Source organism: Primulina huaijiensis, chromosome 10 (genome assembly GCF_012295235.1).
Source record: "Primulina huaijiensis isolate GDHJ02 chromosome 10, ASM1229523v2, whole genome shotgun sequence".
NCBI classification, from domain to species: domain Eukaryota; kingdom Viridiplantae; phylum Streptophyta; class Magnoliopsida; order Lamiales; family Gesneriaceae; genus Primulina; species Primulina huaijiensis.
The window spans coordinates 15172966-15197355 of NC_133315.1; the positions used below are offsets into that span (position 1 = coordinate 15172966).

The 24390-nt window shown below is 30.7% G+C and overlaps 1 protein-coding gene and 1 non-coding gene across 3 annotated transcripts; one reads left to right on the forward strand and one right to left on the reverse strand.

The window, feature by feature from the left end:
* The first annotated feature begins 1431 nt into the window (after positions 1 to 1431).
* Positions 1432 to 13154, forward strand: LOC140986635 (uncharacterized). Of its 2 annotated transcripts, none has more exons than XM_073454942.1 (2): positions 1432 to 2618; positions 12354 to 13154. In XM_073454942.1, the coding sequence occupies exon 1, from the start codon at positions 1690 to 1692 to the stop codon at positions 2587 to 2589; it is 900 nt and encodes a 299-aa protein (XP_073311043.1). In that variant the 5' UTR covers positions 1432 to 1689; the 3' UTR covers positions 2590 to 2618; positions 12354 to 13154. The 2 variants fall into 2 exon arrangements, with proteins under 2 accessions (XP_073311043.1, XP_073311042.1); XM_073454941.1 differs by lacking the exon at positions 12354 to 13154 and adding an exon at positions 7330 to 7348.
* A 2666-nt stretch (positions 13155 to 15820) lies between these two features.
* Positions 15821 to 15931, reverse strand: LOC140987050 (small nucleolar RNA R71). The gene has a single exon (XR_012177051.1). It is a non-coding gene; the product is annotated as a small nucleolar RNA R71 (small nucleolar RNA).
* Between the last annotated feature and the right edge of the window lie 8459 nt (positions 15932 to 24390).

The window sequence follows — 24390 nt, forward strand, 5'->3', positions numbered from 1 at the left end:
TATTCAGCTCCACGTGAAACCCAAAAGAGTACATAAAATTACATAAAAAAGATGTAATAAAATTAATGATATTTTAAAATAATTTTTTTATAAAAATAGGCGTAAATCCTCTGTAAATAGGAATATGTGGATGTTTTTTTAAAACCTAGGATTTGAAAATAACTTTAATTTTACAGATACCATTTATGTTTGACAAAAACTTGTATGAAACGGTTTCACATGTCGTATTTTGTGAGACATATATCTTATTTGGGTCATCCATGAAAAAGTATTACTTTTTATGCTAAGAGTATTACTTTTTATTGTGAATATCGGTAGGGTTAAACCTGTCTCGCAGATAAAAATTCGTGAGACAGTCTCACAAGAGACATACGATCTCTATGTTTTGTAACAAATGTTTGATAAAATTAAGTGCAATATATAATTATCCATCCATCTTTCTCATACCACATCGAGTAAATCATATCCCTTTATAACATTTGAACTAAATTTTAAAATTTTCCTAATAATTTTGAAATAGATATGATAGATGAAAGGTCCACCCTAATTTCAAAAATAAGCATAAAGTGACACGCAATCCCGTACTCTTCCACTGCTTTACATACGTGTTCTCCTTGTTATTGGTTAGCACAACCCAACCAATTTCTAAGATACACACATCTCTCGATAGCCAATGGTTTTATACCACGCACCTCACTATGTTTTCATTCCCTTCTCCTTAATTATTACTTTGTCCGGTTGATAATTACTTATTAAAACATGCATTGAATTTCCAAATTTTAGTTAGTTTACAATTATTATATCTCAATGCCATTCATCGATCGATATGAAATCTGATCCGTTAACATGAAAGATTTAAACATTACATAAAATTCATTGTGATACCCCTGTCCCACATCTTAAAAATCAAAAATTTAAAATGAATTTATAATGGTTTACAATGGACTTCTATATCAACTTGAGCTAATCATTTTCATAAAGCGAAGACGAATACGAAGTATTTGCTATAAGGGCCCATTGTCCAGTCACGCAGGAGCGGGCGCAGGCGCGGGGGCCTGACAGAATGGTATCAGAGCCGGTCACCGACATGGGAGCCACCTCTTGAACCTGCGGGACAAAGCGCTGTATGATGGGAGCTACCTCTTGAACCTGTAGGAGCCACCTCTAGATCATTTAAGTTAGTTAATTATATAAGTCTTTGTCCACTCATTTCTCAAAATTTAATCTTAACGATTAATTTTGCGTATTTGGTGTGGTTTTAGCCGGAATACTACTAGCTATGTCAACATACATATCGCCAGCATGATATGTCTGAATGAAATTAAGAGATCGGACAAATAAATAAAACGGATAATATATGTTTTTATCTAATTTGCGAGCTTTCAAAGCTTTGTTTGATTAATGGAGATCAAACTGAAAACACACACCTGTCTCATTTCTGGAACGTTGACAGTACACTCTCATGATTCCTTTAGCTAGTTAGCTAAGGTGTCTGTCCTCTTTTTTTCCTTTCCTATTGGTCCACTCCTGCATCAATCTTCTCCTTTCATGGCCTCCCACGTGTCCTTGTACTGAAACCTTTATTTTTGGCTTTTGTTGCTGCTGCTGTGGCCTTGTAGCACCATTTAATCTTTCTCTTTTCTTCACATTCCCGTTGTTCATATCTGAGGATCGATCCAGAGGATATATATGCGTGGTTTTGAGGCAAGAAAAGCTTCCAAATCGAGGGAGGATAATGAGTACTCGGTGACCAACTGGCTAATGCTGAGGTTCAGGCCAATTGCTCCCAAGCCAATCGCCGGAGATCGGCAGATATCCGGCTGCGCCGTGGATCAAAGCAGGCTAAACGGCTTCGCCAAAACTGCTGGAAGAACCAAGAGAAAGTACGTTAGAGTTCGGGGTAGGCAAAACAAGCAACTGGTGACGAGAAAAACTAGCGACGGAGAAAAATCAGGAGTCGAAGATGAATCCCAGGAAAAAGATAAGGTGACCCTTCAACTGCTACCGGCACCTGAGAGATCAGAAGATCGTGATAATTATTCTTTCGGTACCATAAGCTTTCAGAAAAGGCAGGAAAATACGTCGATATTCATGTATCGTGATTCAGATCCGTCGTCTAAGTTATGTAACAGCGTCGTAAATCACAAGGTTGTGGATTCCAGGGCCGTAACAGCCGGGCGAGCCCCCTCCGTGGCCGAAACGTGGATAATCGTGGAGTGTGTGACGGAAGCGTACGCAGACACTGCTGCGGGATTAGGTTTAGGGTTTTCGGACAGAGAAAAGATCGATAACCTGGAGATAGACGCGTGTCCCGGGTTCGTTTCGGACTGCACCAACAAGGTGGTGTGGATGAATGAAGCGTGCAGAAAGATGATCCAGAGCGGCGAAGAAGATGCGACGGCGGTGAAGTTGGTTGTGAAGGAGAAGCTTCCCCATTACTGGCCGTCGTTTGCATGTCGAGTGAGGTTGATGCAGCAGGGACCCAAGAGGTCGACAACTGTGGTATGCGACGTGTGGAGAATGGAAAACGAAGGGTTTGCATGGAAACTGGATGTAACCACTGCTCTGGGTTTAAGGTCTTTCCAATGAAGATCACAACATCATCATGATTTCTCCAGGTGATTTATCAGTTTTAATTTTAGTTGTGAAAGGCAATAGACAATGGACAATTTTTAAAAATATTAAGAGAAAATTGTAATTTTGATCATGTATATTTGTCTATTAATTAATATTTTGGTTTTTAAGTTGTTAAATTTCAATCTTAATTTACCATCTTCAATTTTTTTTTTTTTGGATTTTTTCTGATGTGGTACTGACTCGACATTAATTTGATTATTATATAAGTAGTCCATAAAAATTACAATTTCCTAAATTTTATATAGCTTTCATGATATATATGAATCTGAGATATTGATGCGTACATTTAATTTCAACCAGTACAACTCAGGGGGAATTTAAAAAATGCCATTGAGTTTTTAGTGTCCATTACTAAATCCACCCGTAGCTAGTTGATGTTATTCATAGGCAATCATGGAGACATCTTTTTANAAAATATTCAAATAAATAGTAATTATGATAAAATAATAAGAATCTAATCAAACTTCAAATAAACAAGTTATAGTTGAGTTGAAAATTTATTTAAAAATTATACAAAAAAATTATAAATAACTAATTTGTTTTCTATATTTATAAATTTAGTGATCTAAAACTATTTAAGTTTTTATTTGTACATACTTTGCAAATATCTCATTATGCGTTTTTTTAGAGTATATTCGAAAAAATAGTAATTGCTAGTCCGATTAATATTTTAGTTAAGTGAAAATATCATCAAATATGATGAAAAATTTAAGTATAAAGAATATGTTTGATTTAAAAATGGATTTAATTTATTTAAAAAATAAAAAATAATTTTTTTATTTAAAATAGTTATCAATTTTTTATCTACAATTATTTCCACGTGAGCAGCGTCCGCGCTCCATAAGCGCGGATTGCAGTAGTTTTGAAAATGTTTTTTTTTACATTATTTTTGAAATTTTTTTTTAAAATTAAATTATTTTTAAAAAAAACCTAATATAATATGATATAATAAATATTTTTAAAATTAAAGTTTGTATTTTAGTTAAATTTTATCTAGAGATGACAAAAGAGTGGGTATGATGAGGCAGGTTTTTTTTTATAACTTTTTTCAAATTATAATTTTTTAATGATAATCACTACATAATAGTAAAATGTTTAAAAATTAATAAATCAAAGTTAATTTTCATTTTTATATCATAATATTTAGTAACCAAAAAATATTATCACAATTTAAAAGCTATTAATTTATATACAATTAATAAAAAAATCATAATTATATATTTTCATATTAAACATATTACATTATCATACAATTATTTCAATCATCCAAGACTATAACCACGTACTTATATAATGGGATGGAATCCGCTACTGTGGGGAGAAAAACAGTATATGGTGCTATGTCAAAACTTTTTTTTTTAAACTTTTGTTTCCCTCATTTTGGTTTGTTGTATTAATTAATTAGGACAAGACAATGGAAATAATAGTTATATATTGTTTTTTAAATAATCAATTAATTGATGCAATTGTATTCCTATTAAAAAAACATAAAAATTAAATTATATGAAATCTTTCGAAAGACAAATTAATGAATAATTTGACTTAAAAAATTAAATATGAACAAAAAATTTAAATAAAGTATAAATTTTTAAAAAATTGTATATAGTAAATTCGTGTTAAATTTATTTTTTATATAATAATATTTATATATAGTTTAATTCTATTAAGTTAAATTAATGATTTTAAAATTAATTATTATTATATTTTTACTTCTTGTTAATAATTTCTTCATATCATTCATTTGAATTTAAAGATATAATAATTTTGATTTAATAATAAACAGATACATAATTCAAGAAGAATAATAACAATACATCATTAGTTTCTATATATTTTAGTTTTTCAAAAATATTATAAAGATTAGATAAGTCAAAATTGTGAAATTAGAAGTTTATTTCAATATGAAAACAAAAACAAATAGTTCTTATGATTTGAGCCTTTAGTTCAGATCACTTAATATCATATATTTTGAGCCTTCGATTTAGTTAACATTATATCAACATGAATTATTTATTTTTGATTCCATATTTAAATATACTTCGATTTTTCACAAGTTTGTCTTATCTCATCTTTATACTGTCTTGAAAAAATAAAATATATGAAAACTAATGATGTATTTGTATTGTTTGTATCCGTTTATTGTTAAATCAAAATTGTTAGATCATTTAATTCAGATAAATGATACGAAAAGATTGTTACAACTAGTAAAAGTATTATTATTAATATAATATAATTTAATTTTAAAATCATTAAACTTAATGAAATTAAACTATAATTTTTTTTTTCACACAAAATAAATTTAACAAAAATTTAATATAAATAATTATTAAAAAATTTACTCTTTAGTTAAATTTTTTGTTTAGATTTAATTTTTAAGTAAAACTAATCATTAATTTATCACTGATTTATTATATATAGATATTTTGGTTTAATTTAATTTTTTTGTAAATTTTTAAAATTTTTAACAGTACTATATAATAGACTGATCAGGTTCATTAAATACGATGACCTGTTACCCAAATTTATAAACAATGCTACAATAAATTGTTGTTCTAAATACATACATGAAACTCGTAGTTTACTTATCCAATTTGAATTATCCGAAATTTTTTATATACAATGATTATTTTTTATTTTCATAATAATAATTATTATTATTTATCGATGAACTTTATGTTAAGTAAACCTCGAAATTTTTATATAGGCAGCTTTAAGGTATTTTAACAAGCGTGTTTGTTATTGACAAATTTTCCCCGCAAATCTTTCGTCTTTTAGACCAAATAGTGATGTGAAAACATGAATAAAGATGAGAGATAGCGTCGATGAGGCCTTGACCTAATGATTATTGTTGAAGCCCTGAAACTTGTTGGTTTCAAGTTCAACTCTCGTTGACCGCGGGTAGTTTTCCTAATTTATGTAGGTAGATCTATTTGTTTCTTTGTACTTTCTTTGTTCGAGATAAGAAAGTCTCGGGTTCACGCTCAAATTTCGTCAGTAATTATGACAGTTACATCATATCTTTATAGTCTGGAACAATGTCATACATGCATTCTAAGAAAAAGATGAGAGTGTTGGGGATTTTCTCATAAAAATCCCTTTGATAGTTGAAGGACTCTATTAAAATAGGGAAAATATATTGGCTAATATTTTTTTAAATAGATCTTTTGTGAAACGATCTCATGAATTTTTATTAGTGAGATGAATTAATCCTCTTAATATTTACAATAAAAAGTAATATTTTTGACATAAAAAGTAATACATTTTCATGGATGACTCAAATCGAAGATCTGTCTCACAAAAATTTTCTTGTATTTTTTTTTTTAGTGAAGGATATTGATGAATTGGAATTTAGCTTTGATTTAACGAGTACTTTAAGAATTTCATGTAGCCTCATTTTTAATATAAAATATGTGATTTGTGTTAAAATTGTTTATTTTTTTATATATCTTATTTGACATATGCTCTTATTTATTTTTTTATATATCTTATTTGACATATGCTCTTATTTATTTTTTTATATATCTTATTTGACATATGCTCTTATTTATTGGTATTTTTAACGGTAAATTATGTTTTACACTATAGGCATTTTATCGGTTCCGGTTTATAAAATAATAGAATCAAACCAATCCACGCATATCGGAATAAAATGGTTCCAGATTTATCGGATTATGTATACAATCCAATCTAAAACCAACTAAAAAAGAAATGGGTTGGACAAGATTTGACATGACTGTTGACCGAATTAAAAAGGAATAGGTCCAGTTGAAATCGGATTGAAATCATAATTTTGTTTTCAATCAATGTATACCTAAATATATGTGTTGTGTGTAATAATTATCCTCATTTGGTAAATCAATCGAAACGTAATGCTTAAGCTGCTGTACGGTTTAAAAGATTTGTGTTGCACTGTTATCACCAGCTCTATCTCTTGTAAAGCAGTAAGAACTCGGTCCTACAATTGGTTATCAAAGCCAAAATCACGGGTTCGATTCACATTGATTGCAAAGAATGCGATTATTTGGAGAAAGATTTTTGGGTGCAATTATTGTCTCTACATGGTAGAGCAATCGAGACGTGTGCTTGAACTGTTGTATAGTTTAAAAGATTTGAGTTGCTTCGTTACCAGTAGTAATGACTCTTGCTAAAATGACAAGCAATCGGTCTTACAATATGTCATGTATTAAGAACATATTTGAAAATTAAATATTATTATTTGTTATATATAGAACTGCAATTGACATTTATTAAACAACAAAGTACTCAAAATTATTTTAAAAAGACTAGGACCGGATTGGAGCCGATTCCGGATCAGAACAGACCGGATCTTGTTTTCCAGTCGAATTGGTTCCGATTCCGGATCAAGGTTTAAAAGCCAATCAAATTCAATTAGAATACTGGATTTGGTCCGACCCTAAACCACATTAACTGGTTCCATATTGAACGGGTTATGTCGTATCATTTACCGATCAACCCAATCTATTAACTGAAAGGAAAAATAATTCTTGGTTTCCAAGATTAAATTTATTTTCTAATATTTTCTTTTCTTTTTTTTTATATGATTGTGTAAAATAATTAATTATGGTTTTTTCCTTTCTAGATATGTGATAATTACGATAAGAATTTTATAATATGATATTATTATTTAAAAAGAGTTTATTTATGACAAAACTCTTGTTTCCATTTTTTTAGGATTCTTTTTTGACATAAACCCTAAGAGACAAGGAGGCTATAAATATGATAAATCAGCTGAGGAAAAAGACTTTTCGTGGCTTCGCACTTTTGCACTTTTGCACGCCATGAACTTCAGAGGAAAAATTCACACCGACGTTTCTTTTTTGAATAATGTTGTTTTACGTGTTTCCGTGATTGTGAGACAACACGCGTGGAAGTGTCGAATGAAGATCGTGTTTTTATTATTCTAGTTTTCGACACCGTGTTTTGCTTTCTTGAATACGTTTTAGTTTGATTATTTGTTGTAGAAAGCAATTTGTTTTTTCAATATGTTGAGGAAATTAGTTTTCGTTAAAACACTACAAGAAAAATCAACATCAACAACACACCTACGACAACGGTTTTAGTAAAAACCGTTGTCGTATGCTTTTTGACAACGGTTTTAATGAAAACCATTGTCGTAGGTGTGTTTTTTAAACAAAAGACAACGGTTTCAGAAAAACCGTTGTCTTTTAGGAGTCAAAGACAACGGTTTTTAGGGTCAATGACAACCGTTGTCATTTGAGCGTTTTTTAGGGTCAAAGACAACGGTTTTTAGAAACGTTTTCTATTAGAGTGTGTTTTTTGACAATTGACAACGGTTTTCTTAAACTGTTGTGGAAAAGGTAATGTAAAACGTATATAGCTATGGTTTTGCTGAAACCGTCGCTATAGTTAGCGACGGTTTTATATAAACCGTCTCCAATTTAAAAAAAACGACGGTTTGTCTATCAACCGTCGCTATATATAGCGACGGTATAATGTCTGTCGCTATATTTAGCGACAATTTTAAATAAATCCGTCGCATATTTTTACTTAGCGACGGTTGTTATTAAACCGTCGTTAATTTTCGCGACGGTGTTAGCATAACCGTCGCTAAAATTAGCGACAGTTGAGAAAACACTGTCGCAAATTATAAATCTCCGACGGATTATTAATAAACCGTCGCTATTAGCGACGGTTTAACCAAAACCCGTCGCAACTCTTCTATAAATACCCACTCACTCGGTCCATTTTAAAACACACAACTTCACAACACTTAAAATTTTTCTTACATAATTTTTGTTTCGGTAATTTTAAAAAATTGTTCCAAGTTTTTGAAACCCCCGCTCATTTATGTAAATTTTTTCGTTTTATTTTTTGTTAAATTTTTAAGTTTTAGTTTAGATTTTAGTCTATTCAGATTACAAGTTTTTTTAGAATTATTAAATTGTTAAAAGTAATTTTTTTTATTTTACTGAAAATATTAGCGATGGAAATCAGGAATGAACCGTCGCTAAAATTAGCGACGGAATGCATTGTCTAACCGTCACTAATGTTAGCGACGGTATTCAAAACCGTCGCTAGTTTAACAAAAATCCGTCGCAATATTTATGTGCGACGATTTGTTAAAAACCGTCGCAAATTGTAGCTTCAACAACGGATAAAAACCGTTGTCTTTGAGCGCACCCTTTAACCACAGGGACTTTAACAACAGTTTTAAAAGACCTACAACAACGGGGAAAAACCGTTGTCGTAGGCCTTTTTTCTTGTAGTGAAATCACTATTTTTGGTTTTTTAAACTCAAGTTGGTTTTCTAGTGATTATTTTTCCATGAAGCGCCGTACAAGTATTTATACTTGTGCATATTCTAATCCGGCATAATTTATTTATTAAAGTTGAATTGTGTGCTTTATTGAAATATTCCGCTGCATGTTGTGGATAGGCGTTGCCAACACCTCACACAACACCTAAATCTGATATACACCAATTCAATATTTTCTATACTTTCATGTTGAACAAAACTTTACAAGTGGTATCAGAGCCTACACTTGATATATTAAGTGTTTATTCTGGTTATTTTTTTTAACAGTTCGCTTAATTAATGGATGCATCATTTGCAAATGCAACACTTCGACCATTTGTTTTGGATGGATTCAACTATAGTCTATGGAAGGTCAAGATCAGAATATACATTAAATCCATTGATGAAAGAGTATGGCAATGAGTTGTTAGCGGTTGGAATCCATCGAAAAGAATAGATGAAGATGATGATAGCCTAATAAAGCCTAAAAACGAATGAACAACTGATGAAGTACAAGTTTCGAATGACAATTCAAAGGCCTTAAAACGTCATTTTCACCTTAGTCGACCTAAATATGTTCAACTTGATTACAAACTGCGTATTAGCTAAGGATGCGTGGGAAATCCATTTTGAAGCATCTGAAAGTTTGCGAAGAACAAAGTTGAGACTGCTGACGTCCAAATTTGAGAATCTGGGGATGGAAGAAACTGTAACAACCATTGATTATGATCGACGCCTCAGAGAGATTTCCAACAAAGCATTCAGTCTAGGTGATCCAATCTTGAATGAATGTCTGGTTAGCAAAGTACTCAGATCACTGCCCGAATGATTTAATATCAAAGTTTGTACAATTGATGAAGCAAAAGACACAACTCAACTTGCACTGGAAGATTTGATAAGCTCACTCCGCACCTTCAAGATGAATATGGATATGCAGAAGAAAGATAAAGATAAGACGATCACTTTCTAGATATCAAATGACTCATTTAATGATTTTTTTCAACTGTCACAAGAAGTTAATAAGTCGGATCTCTGTGAGAACTCTATCTCCTATATCACGGAGAAGTTTGGAGATTATTTGAAGAGGATTAGAAACAAAAAGAAGACTGAACAACCATCCAAATTCCCCAGTATCACTGCTTCTAAAAAACGATAGAAGTTTACTGTCCAACGATAGTTTTAGCAAAAGAATGAAGGCAAGAACCAATTTAATCCGAAAAGATATTACCATGTGCAATGCAGAGAGTGCAATGCCTTTGGATATTATGTCAACGAATGTACGAATAGATCTCACAAGAATAAAGGACTTAATGTTTACCTAAATGATGAGGAATCTGATGAGGAGGAGGAATCCAATGAATAAGATAATCACACCTCCCTGAGTACTTCTGGAAGAAAAACGTTGGTTACAAGTGAATCCACTAGGTGTTGCCTCGGTGTTGCCACACCTGGCCAGAACACTTGCTCAAAATCATTATGTCTCAATTCAATAACTTCTAAAAATTTAAGAGTAGATGAAGATTTTGAGGCTGATAATGAAGAAATCACTCTAGAGAGTACCAAAAAAACTATATGAAGAGTTGTATGCTGGCTGGATTAAGAGAAACAAGTTGAACACAACTCTCACAAAGGAAAATAAAGAGCTGAAGTTGTAGTTGCCAAACTCGAAGTGATCTTAAGCAAAAAAGATCTGGAATTGTGCAAAACTAAGGATGAGCTTAAGAAGACGACTGAAACACTTGCCAAGTTCAACTCGAGTACATCTAAGCTTGATTCCATACTCATGATGGGAAGAGATGGTAAGACTGGATTAAACTTCAATAACAGTGTCTTTGAAGTTGGAGAATCATCTAAACCAACTGTTTTTGTGAAAGAAAAAGCTGATACGTCTAAACAGCCCCAAGCTACATCTACGATTAAGAAATCTCCACAAAAAAGCAAGCTGCTGCTCAAAAGCCGAAGCCAAGAAAACGCAAGTATGTATGTCACTACTGTTTTAAACCTGGTCATATCAAACACTACTGTTTTAAGTTTAGAGAAGACCACATGAACAACAAAGTAAATTAGATATTGCCCAAACTGTTGCCCAACACCTCCCACATCACCTCCAACCATCGACCTACAGTAAGGAAAATTTTGCTACCAAAGGTAAAAATTCACTGTAATGTTATGTATACATCATTAAAAACTAACACTGCATGTCACTGGTACTTTGATAGTGGAAGCTCACGCCACATGACAGATTCAAAAGAACACTTCACGAATTATGCTGAACAAAAAAGTGGTAGAGTAACATATGGATGGAGAGAAAAAAGAAGGATTGTTGGAAAAAGAATACTGAATGTTGAAAGACTGTCGAAGCTCCACAGTGTGCTACAAATCGAGGGAATAAACTCAAATTTGATAAGCATTAGCTAATTGTGTGATGATAATTTACATGTTAAGTTTGATAAACATACATGTGAAGTTTTTGATGATACTAATGTGTGCATGATGACAGGTACAAGATCTTTGGATAATTACTATCAATTAGGAGAAAAACTCACATACAAATGTGCAAAGGTAAGTGAACTTGACCTTTGACATAAAAAATTGAGGCATGCAAATTTCAAGACCCAGAAGAATCTCTGTAAGTATGATGCCGTACGAGGTATGCCTAATTTGTCATATGGTATATCATGTGTTTGGAGATTGCCAAAAAAGTAAGCAAACTCGCGTGTCATACCCCGTGTTGTCACACTTCGGGACAACACGCTACCTTGAGTTGTTACACATAGACCTTATGGATCTTATGGAAGTGAAAAGCTTTGGAAATAAGAAATATTTTTTTATGTGTCGATAACTTATCACGTTTTTCATGAGTAGGTTTTATTAGAGAAAATTCGGACACATTTGACGCATTAAAAAATTTAGCAAAAAATTACTAATCTCCATAATTTGAAGGCGGAGAGAATCAAGACTGATCATGGTAATAAATTTGATTATTCTTTGTTCTCGTCTTTTGGTGATATGAAATGTATTTCACATGAATTCTATGCTCCAAAAACTCCATTACAAAATGGCATAGCCGAATGCAAGAATAGAACACTACAAGAAATGACTAAGGTGATGTTGAGCTCAAAGAACATCTCAAAGCATTTTTGGGCTAATGCCCTAAACACTGCATGCCATATTGCAAACCGTGTGTATTTAAGAAACGGTTCAACAATGACACCCTATGAGATAATAGTGGGAAAGAAACCAAATCTTAAATATTTTCATGTTTATGGTTGTGTTTTCTATGTCTTGAATGATAGAGATCACTTAGCAAAATTTGACTCGAAAAGTGATGAGTGTTTGTTTCTTGGATATGCCACTAATAGTCGTGATTATCGTATGTTTAATTTAAGAACTAGGACTATTATGGAGTCTATTAATGTTGTTTTTTATGATCATGTAGATCTCAAAAGGAAAACTGTCGAGGATGACATGCTGAAAATTTCCATTTCATTGAAAAATCAAGGTGTTGTCCCAGATGTTGCAACATCGAGCACAACACGTGACTCTGAAGTGATTGAACCCGAGGATGAACATCAAAGATATGACGAAGCAATCAAAGATGGAAAGAATATCCAAAACAAAATTCAGAAAAATCACCATTCGTCCCAAATCATTGGAAATGTGAGTGGAGACATACAAACCCGAAAGGAAGAAAAGGTTGACTACCACAAAATGGTCGGGTTAGTGTGCATGAGTTTCATGTACTCACATGTTAGACATTCCTTTTTTGTATCTAACATTGAACAAAAAAAATATTGAGGAAGCATTGAAAGATGATTTTTGGATCAATGCGATGCATGATGAGCTTGAACAGTTTGTTCGAAATGATATGTGGTACTTAGTTCCACCTCCTGACGATGGAAACATAATTGGTACAAAATAGATTTTTAAAAATAAAACCGATGAGTCGTGAAACATCACTAGGAACAAAGCAAAGCTGGTTGCTCAAGGACACACCTAGGTAGATAGTGTTGACTCTGATAAGACCTTTGCTCCTGTAGCCCGCATTTAGTCAGCCCGACTATTTCTTGCTATTGCATGTTATATAAAGATCAAACTCTATCAAATGGATGTCAAAAATGTATTTTTGAATGACATTTTTTGTGAGAAAGTGTATGTCGGACAATCTAAAGGATTCGAAGATCCACACTACTTGGATCATGTTTACAAGTGAAAAAAAGCTCTCTATGGTTTGAAGCAGACACCATGTGTATGGTATGGTAGACTGACCAAGTATTTACTAGAAATTGGCTTCAAATGAGGCGAGGTAAACAAAACCTTTTTTATTCAAAAGTCAAAAGGTGAAATACTTATTTCTCAAGTTTATGTGGATGCGATAATTTTCGGTGCATCTTCTCAAAAACATGGTAATAATTTTGTTGAATGTATGTCTTCTTCTTTTGAAATAATCATGGTTGGTGAGTTAAGTTTTTTTCTTGGATTGCAAATTTAACAAATGTGTGATGATATTTTTTATGCCAAAGTAAATTTGCTAAAAATTTGATTCAGAAATTTGCAAACAAAAATACTACACACATCATAATACATATAGGCTCAAGTGAGAAATTGTGCAAAGATGGTTTTGCCGAAAATGTTGACAACACTTTATATCGCAGCATCATAGGAAGCCTGTAGTATTTGAATATTACTCGCCCTAACATTATGTTTAGTGTCTGTTTGTGTGCTCGACACCAATTAAATCCTAAAATTTCTCATCTAAAAGCTGTTAAGCGTATTCTACGCTACATAGTTGGAACCCTAAACTTAGATTATGGTATACTCAATAAACCAATACTAACCTGGAAGGTTTTTCTGATACCGATTTGGCTGGACATTAAATGATAGAAAGAGCACAACGAGAGAAAGTTTCTACCTTGACAATAACTTAGTCTCATGGTTGATGAAACTTAAAATTAATAATTTATTATATGTTAAAATCTATATTTTAAAATTTAAGTTTCATTAAAATTATAAAATTATGTTATTTTAGTATTGTTTGTTTATATTTAAATGTCTTACTAAATATGTTTTATTTTCATGTTTTGTACGTGTTGGTAAAATAATGATAACTCAAGCTAGAAAATTCAAATGGTGGTGATTCAAACATGTTTGGAATCCTTGAGAAATTATCTATAACTTTGCAGAATACATAATTTCTTAAAAAGTTTGTTAAAATGATCAAATTGTGAAAATATCAAAAGGAGGACAAATTTACTTTCACCATGATCAGCATATAGTAAAAAAATCATAACTATTTCAATATTTAACCAAATGAGGTGAACCAAGTGGCCAAATTCATTTACAGACAATTCCCCACATGTTTACTATTTTGAGCAGAGTCAAATTCGGTGATTAAAGTCGTGGAACAAAGCATTGAAAGAAGGGACATGAATTGAAGTTGGAGGAGACAAAGACTACTATTACAACTACATGGCATTAATAAAATTTTTGACCCTTTCACTCATTTGGCCTATAAATAGAGGCATCGTGCTAGCTTGAGAATCATTCTATCTCATTGTAAAATATAGTTTGAGTGTGTATAAAAGTTCTAAGTTCCAATATATTTTTCATTTTCTCAATTATGAGTGATGTTTTTAGTGTTGATCAAAAGTAAGCTCATGGAAAGCTAAATCTATTATGTCAAGGTGAAGATGATGAATTCTTGGTGAAGTAAGATTGTTTATATTTTGTATATTCTTTCTTTATTTCTTTTCATTTTGCTAATTTCTTTTTATTGTAGGTATAAAAATGAATTATTTGTTGTTATCAATTTACATCAAATGCTTGATACCATTGAAGTGGTTATCTTGATTTGTTGTTTAATTTTGATACAATAAATATTTCATCAATTATTATTGTTATATTATANGTTCTAAATGAAATATAATGATTTAATTTAACATTTATTTTATGCAGTTATATATTTATATAGTTATATATATAATCATAGGTACCATATATAAAATATCGGTGAATTCGGTATTTTCTATAATGGAAACTATATTATATTAGGCGTGTGTTTAAATATTTAATTTCTTGGAACCATTATTTATGGTGGTTTTCTTTGTTTTACTTTTAGTTAAACAAGTTTGCATAAACCAAGAATAAATCCTCGAGCCTTGACAAAATTTATATTTGTAAACTTCGTTCTTGCATTTGGTAATCTATAAATTAATAAATTTAAACTTAAAATAACCACTCTGTGGATCGATCTCGTACTTACGAAATATATTACTTGCAGATAACCTACACTTGGGTGAATTATAATTTAAGTAGTAGCAAGTTTTTGGCGCCGTTGCCGGGGAGGTATAAATTAAGTTTATATTTGGTTAATTATGTTGTATTTATAAGCATTGTGTTGTTTTTTTTTTTGTATGAGTATTTGGAGTCGAAAAAAAAGTGGTAGGCTTATTCGAGTATCTGAAAATAATTTAAACATGGATGATAATTCAAATAATCAAGATAATGATAACAATAATAACAACAACAATAATAATAATCAAGAACATGATCAATTAAAAACACTTAGGAACCATATGAACCCTATTAGAACTAGTGGCCCATCTTGTTTAGTTTTTCCTCCTGATGCATCTAATTTCAACTTTAAACCTCAAATTATTCAACTTTTACCAAATTTTCATGGCTTAGATTCTGAAAATCCATATTTACATCTAAGAGAATTTGAATAAGTTTGTAACACTTATAATTATCAAAATTGTAGCATGGATATAGTTCGATTAAAGTTTTTCTCTTTTTCTTTAAAAGATAAAGTTAAAACATGGCTACAAAATTTGAGATCAAGTTCAATAAGATCATGAGAAGAAATGCGACAACAATTTCTCAAAAAGTTTTTCCTTCCCACAGAACAAACTCTTTTAAAAGACAAATTACTACTTTTTCTCAAAAACAAGGAGAAACATTTTATCAATGTTGGGATAGATATAAAGAATTACTTAATACATGCCCACATCATGGTTTTGAAACATGGAGAATAGTTTCTCACTTTTATGAAGGTCTAATATCTAAAGATAGGCAAATGATAGAATTCATGTGTAATGGAACTTTTGAAGATAAAAACCCAAATGAAGCTATGGAGTATTTGGATTCATTAGCAGAAAATGCTCAAAATTGGGATAATATAGGCACAATAGAACCACCAACAACTAAAATCAATAATTCAACAAATGGGGGTGGTATCTATAATCTTAAAGATGATATAGATATTCAAGCTAAACTTGCATCTTTAGCAAGAAAAATTGAGTCATTAGAAATGAAAAAGAGTGGTCAATTAAAAAGTATTCAAGAAATTGTTTGTTATATATGTGATACACATGATCATGCTACAAAAGATTGTCCAACATTACCTTCATTTAAAGAATGTCTCCATGAACAAGCAAATTATGTTAACAATTATAAAAAACCAATACTAGATCCTTTTTCAACATCATATAATCCTGGATGGAAAAATCATCCTAATTTTAGTTGGAGGAATGATAATAATGCACAACCCTCACAACAATATTTTCAAAATAACCAAAATCATCAAGGTTATATTCCTTATGTTACACCTCCAAGAAAAAACTTTGAAGATGTAATTCATGCATTTATCCAAAAGCAAGAATCTATCAATATTCAAAACAGTCAATCTATGACTGATTTGAAAGAAACTCTTGCAAAATTTGCATCTGCACTTAATATTCATGAAAAAGGAAAATTTCCATCTCAACCTCAACCTAATCCTAAAAATCAAAATCAAGAATTAAAAAATGAAAAAATTGATCAAATAAAATCTGTTATTACCCTTAGAAGTGGTAAAATAGTTAATGATCCATATAGTAATGAAAACAAGGATCATTTAAAATCAAAGAGTAAGGATGATAATCCTGATACTTTTGAGAATGATGATACCTTAAATTCTAAAAATAATATGTTGAATGATAAATCATCTGAAATAGTAAATGAATCAAATAAACCTCCACCATTTCCTCATGCATTAACAAATCATAAAAAACAAAAAAATGATTCTGATATCTATGAAGTTTTTAAACAAGTAAAGATAAATATTCCATTATTAGATGCTATTAAACAAGTACCTTCATATGCAAAATTTTTAAAAGACTTATGTACTGTGAAGAGAAAATTGCATGTGAAGAAGAAAGCATTCTTGGCTGAACAAGTAAGTTCTATTCTTCAAAATAATTCTAGTTTAAAATATAAAGATCCTGGTTGTCCAACAATTTCATGTATTATTGGAGAAAATAAAATTAAAAAAGCTTTGTTAGATTTGGGAGCAAGTGTGAATTTACTTCCTTATTCAGTTTATGAAAAACTTAATTTAGGAGAATTAAAACCCACTTCTGTTACTCTCTTACTGGCGGATAGGTCAATCAAAATACCTAGAGGTATTGTAGAAGATGTGTTGGTTCAAGTTGATAAATTCATATATCCTGTAGATTTTATTGTTTTGGATACACAACCAATAGAAGTACATAATGAAATTCCAGTAATATTGGGACGACCATTTCTAGCAACTTCAAATGCTTTAATTAATTGTCGAAATGGAATAATGAAATTGTCTTTTGGAAATATGACTCTAGAACTTAATGTGTTCAATTTATGTAAACAACCAAGTATTAATGAAAATGAATATGATAATGAAATTGAAACAATTATGGAAGAAAATATACAAGAAGAAAACTTAAATCAACAATCTGAAGTTTTTTCAATAGAAAGTTTTGAGTCTGAAAATAATTTTAAAAAAGATGATAATACAAAACTTGAATTAAAAGTTTTACCATTCGAATTGAAATATGTATTTCTTGGTGAAAATAAAACATTTCCTGTTGTAATTTCTTCCACTCTTCTACCAAATCAAGAAGAAGATTTAATTAAATTACTTAAGAAATATAAAAATGCAATTGGATGGACTTTGAAAGATATAAAAGGTATAAATCCTTTAATTTGCACACATAAAATTCATTTGGAAGAAAATGCTAAAACATATCAACAACCACAAAGAAGGTTAAATCCACATATGAAAGAAGTTGTTAAGAATGAAGTATTAAAACTATTAGACGCTGGAATTATCTATCCAATCTCAGATAGTAAATGGGTAAGTCCAACACAAGTAGTACCTAAAAAGTCAGGCATCACTGTTATAAAAAATGAAAAGGGAGAGTTATTACAAGCTAGGATTCCATCTAGTTGGCGTATGTGTATTGATTATAGAAAATTAAATGATGCAACTAGAAAAGATCATTTCCCACTACCATTTTTAGATCAAATTCTAGAAAAAGTAGCAGGAAATTCTTATTACTGTTTTCTTGATGGGTATTCGGGGTATTATCAAATACCTATATCATTAGAAGATCAAGAAAAAACTACTTTCACTTGTCCTTTCGGAACTTTTGCATTTAAAAGAATGCCATTTGGTTTATGTAATGCTCCGGCTACTTTTCAAAGATGCATGTTAAGTATTTTCAGTGATATGATTGAAGAATTTGTAGAAGTTTTTATGGATGATATAACTGTTTTTGGAAACTCATTTGAAAATTGTCTTAAAAACCTAGAAGAAGTATTAAAACGATGTGAAGAAAAAAATCTTGTTTTAAATTGGGAAAAATGTCATTATATGGTTAAATCTGGGATTGTGTTAGGTCATGTGATATCTGAAAAAGGAATTGAAGTTGATAAAGCCAAAGTTGATGTTATTGCTAATTTAACATCACCAAAAACGGTCAAAGAAGTTCGATCATTCTTGGGTCATGCAGGTTTTTATAGAAGGTTTATAAAAAATTTCAGCATAATATCTAAACCAATTTCGAATCTTTTAACAAAAGATACACAATTTGAATGGACTCAGAAATGTGAAAATGCTTTTAAAAAAATAATTAATCTTTTAATTACATCACCTATTTTACAACCTCCAGATTGGTCTTTACCATTTGAATTAATGTGTGATGCAAGTGATTATGCTATAGGAGCTGTGTTAGGACAGAGAAAAGAAGGAAAACCGTATGCAATCTATTATGCTAGTAGAACCTTAAATAGTGCCCAAATAAATTATTCAACTACTGAAAAAGAATTACTTTCAGTAGTATTTGCATTAGATAAGTTTCGATCTTATTTAATTGGTTCTACTACTATTGTGTACACTGATCATTCTGCCGTAAAATATTTATCAAATAAACAAGATGCTAAGCCAAGATTAATACGGTGGATTTTATTGTTACAAGAATTTGATATTATAATTAAAGATAAAAAAGGAAAAGAAAATGTCGTAGCCGATCATTTATCTAGAATAATGACTGAATCATCTCATAATGAAATACCAATAAATGAAAATTTTCCAGATGATCAGTTGTTTTATGCTACTATTATGCCCTGGTTTGCTAACATTGTAAATTTTATTGTGACAAATAAAATGCCTTCTCATTGGAATTCACAGGATAAGAATAAATTCTTGATAGAAGTTAAAAAATTTTATTGGGATGATCCTTACTTGTTTAAGTATTGTCCTGACCAAATTTTTCGACGATGCATACCCGACAATGAAGTAAGTAATGTTATTAAATTTTGTCATTCTGAAGCATGTGGAGGTCATTTTTCATCCAATAAAACAGCTGCAAAAATCTTACAATGTGGATTTTATTGGCCCTCTTTATTCAAAGATACGCATTTATTTTGCAAATCTTGTGAAAACTGTCAGAAGATGGGATCAATTTCAAAACGAAACATGATGCCTTTAAATCCAATCATAATTATTGAAATATTCGATAGTTGGGGGATAGATTTTATGGGTCCATTTCCATTATCTTTTGGATATACGTACATTTTAGTCGCTGTTGATTATGTTTCAAAATGGATTGAAGCAATTGCATGTAGAACTAATGATCATAAAGTTGTTATAAAATTTTTAAAAGAAAATATTTTTAGTCGATTTGGAATACCTAGAGCAATAATTAGTGATGGGGGAAGTCATTTTATAAATAAATCATTTTCTTCTTTGTTAAGAAAATATGGCATTACACATAAAGTTTCTACCCCATATCATCCTCAAAGTAATGGTCAAGTTGAACTTGCAAATAGAGAAATAAAACAAATTTTAGAAAAAACAGTTAATCCAAATCGAAAAGATTGGTCTTTAAGATTAACTGATGCATTATGGGCATATAGAACTGCATTTAAGACATCATTAGGGATGTCACCATATAGGTTAGTTTTTGGTAAGCATTGTCATTTACCGGTTGAACTTGAACATAAAGCTTATTGGGCAATTAAAGCATTTAATATTAATTTAGATGATGCATCTAAATTAAGAAAATTGCAATTAAATGAACTAGAAGAATTAAGAAATGATGCATATGAAAATTCAAAGATTTATAAAGATAAAACTAAAGCCTTTCATGATAAAAATATTATGAGAAAGTCATTTGAAATTGGACAAAAAGTTTTACTTTATAATTCTCGTTTGCATTTATTTCCAGGAAAACTAAGATCGAGATGGTCAGGACCATTTATAGTTAAATTTGTTTATCCTCATGGTGCTGTTGATATTGAAAATCCTAAAAATAATGACGTGTTTAAAGTTAATGGGCAAAGACTTAAGCCTTTTATAGAAAATGAAATTCTTAATGATGATTTTATGCCTTTATATGATCCACAATAGTTGTTTGATATTTTCATTTTGTTTTTGCAGATTCTAGTTCATTTCCCGGTTAAGTGGCGGATAACGGTACTCCGTGACTATCTAAGTCGGTTTTTTCAGTTTTCCCAAAATAATTGAAATATATAATAAAAAAAATAATAATAATAATAATAATAATAATAATAATAATAATAATAATAATAATAATAATAATAATAATAATAATAATAATAATAATAATAATAATAATAATAATAATAATAATAATAATAATAATAATAATAATAATAATAATAATAATAATAATAATAATAATAATAATAATAATAATAATAATAATAATAATAATAATAATAATAATAATAATAATAATAATAATAATAATAATAATAATAATAATAATAATAATAATAATAATAATAATAATAATAATATGGATGCTTGTATTGTGAATCTTCGTAAATATTTTGCTTGTTTACCTGATAATGCGTTGAAAAAAATTTATAAAGCTAGATGTGAGCGACTAAGGTTGATGATGTCATATGGCATACCGAATGATATCCGGTTGATAATTGAAGCAAAAGTCCGATTGGTTGGGGAAGCAAGTGAAATAATAATAAGACATATGCCAGGATTTGGTAAAAGCACATATGCCAAGAAACGAAGAGCTAAACGTATAGGTGGATGTCATAAATGTGCAAGGTGGACTTGTAAAGGGAAATGCAAAAATGTTGGAATGACATCAATGAATAGAGAAGATAAAATTTTATTCATTAAGAATGGTCTGAGTAAAGAGCCTTTGGATAATTTTCTAGAGGTTCTTGATACGCATTCTAGTGGGTACGTGCAAAATGAACTTCTTAAACTATGGTGGCAATTTCAACATGAGGAATATCAATATGGACGGTGGAATCAGCCTTATAAAGATCCTACTGTAGTAACGCATATCTGTTTAGATAAGTAAATATATATATACAATTTCGTCTCGGGAATCTGACGTTAAAAGACCCTGTTTGCCAATTTATAAGAAAATTGGATGGGAAGCATATCCTCGACTCATAGAAGGCGTTGAAGCCGTTACTGAACGTAAAATCAGAGGAAGATGCGAGCCACAATCACAACTACGATGTATATATGTGTTTTAATTTATGTCATTTTTATTTTCTTTTAATAATAATAATTTCCTATTCAAATATTGACTTTTGGCATGTTACGCTTATAAATTCATATGCTGTGATTTAACAATTGCAGAAAATATATTTCTCAACATGTCGACGTCCACGGTAAGTAAAATAAAAAATATTTGTGTATTTTGTGGTTCTAGTGCAGGAAAAAATTCAATTTATGAAGAGGTAGCAGAAAAGCTTGGAATAACACTTGTTAAAAAAAAGATTCATTTGGTATATGGTGGTGGTGAAGTTGGTCTCATGGGAAAAGTTGCAAAAGCTGCGCATGCAGGTGGAAGTGAAGTCTTAGGCATTATTCCGATTATCTTAGCCAGTATTACTGGACCAACAATAGGAGAAGAAATGAAAGTGGACAACGTGTATGAACGAATTACTCAAATGATTGAACATTCAGATGCTTTCATTGCTTTGCCAGGAGGTTTCGGTACTTTAGAAGAAATATTTCATACTTTTTGTTGGGCACAATTAAATATCCACAATAAGCCAATTGGTTTGTTAAATGTTAACAATTATTATGATAAACTGCTATCGTTTCTTGATGATGTTGTGGAACAGGGATTTATTTCATTAGCTTCGCGAAGGATGTTAGTTTCTGCTACAAGTGAAGGTGAACTTATTGATTTACTGCAAGGATTTAGTCATGAACCAGATCCAATCTTATCTCAACTTAATTGGACAACATCCAAGAGTGAGAAAAGAAAATTCATGTGATGCTAAACTTGTGATTCAACGGTATGTTTTAAAATTTTTTTTCTTTAAGGTATGAAATATCTCATCTTCTTCTTCTCCTCTTAGTTTGTTTTTATATAAAAATAAAAAAAATATTAATATATATATATAGTAATAATAATAATAATAATTTTTAGTTCAATGTCGAGTAAGGTGTCAATGGTACTGTAGGAAGCAAAATTGTGTATCATTTTCATTTGCTGAATCAGACTATGATAATTCTAGCGTAATTGACAGTTCAAAAAATCCAGTACAACACTCCCGAACAAAATACATTGATATCCGACATCATTTTATTCGAGATTTAGTAGAGAACGGTTAGATCATCATGAAATTTGTTGGTACAAATAGCCAATTTACAAACATATTCACAAAAGCATTACATTTTGAGAGATTTCTCAACCTTAGGATCTCTGAGCATGTGTGCATCTTGTTCTTTCATGGATGTTGTTTTTGATATTATAACACCTAATATGCATGTGATTTTTAGGATTTAGGCATTTTGCATTTGCACTCATACTTTTATATGTTGTGTTTGCACTGTGTTGCATAATCTTCTGATGTGCTTACAATTTCTTAGTTCTATTTAAATCAACACATTTGGACATGACATATGCTCTGACTAAGTCACAAAGTAGTTGAGGGATTTTCTTGTACACCATGATCTTTTCCCATGTGAAACTGACTTGAGAAGATTAAGAAAAGAAGAAAATTAAATTATATCTTGTTCTGTATCAGAAGAAAAAGAATGGAAAACTACCTAAAAGAGTCCAATGAAGAATGTGTTTTTAGTGTTGAGCTACTTCTTCTGAATTAAATACATAAATCAAATAGAAGAAAATGAAAAAAGCTATCTAAAAGAGTCCTAAGAAGATCGTTATTCTAGTGTGGAAGCTACCACTTCTATATTCAGATATTTTACAAGCCTCTGAGTTTGCAGAAAAATCAAAACTGCTTTTAGGAATTGGACGTGTTGTCAACATCAGTAAAAACATCTCATTTGTAAACATATCACATACTTGTTTTTAAGTTTCTATTTATGTTACATTATGTTAATAGGCATAATTAGATCATACATATACATAGTATTATGAATATTGTTGAGTCAGGAGGATACGAGTATTCTACAGAGAAAATACGGCGAAAAACTCAATTTTACTAGAAATCCAATATTATGATTTCTGATGATTTAGTGGTGTTAAACAATGCGAAGTTTAAATCTGGAAACAATTTTTGGAGAACAATTATGTTGAATTGGAGTCACATTTCTTGGCTTGATTTTCATATTTTTTAAAAACGTTTCACCCGTTACTTTATTACTGTTGGGGTAATTCTGAAAAGTCTGTTAGGAGATGAAGAACCTCTTTTACACGAATGATTATTTCCTTTGGGACTGACTGTGGCACACCCATTGCTTATTAAGCGTCATTCACTCAAAATTGATATTGTTATTTTGGCTTAAATTTTCCCGCATTCTGAAGCATCTCTTTGTGAAATCTCTCTCATTTTCTCTCAATCGTCTATGAAATGTTAGCAATTGTAGGAAAGGGATATGATCCGATCCGCATGATATTCATAGCGAGATGAGATACAAGGAGGATGGTGCTCTTGTTCCCACAACACTTACTAGAACACCTGCTGCTCCGACTTTGGACATCATCCCAGTTGAAAAGACTCTTATTCCACTGTAGATAATTGCCTCAGGCGAGCGGGAAAATGAAATCAACTAGGGTTGCACAAAACGTCTGCACAAATTCATGTATGACCAAATCTTGCAGTGAGATTATTAACCCTGCTAGGGGTCGAAGTACTCAGAATATAGACTCCCCATGTTACTTGTGTGCTTATATATATATATATATATATATATATAT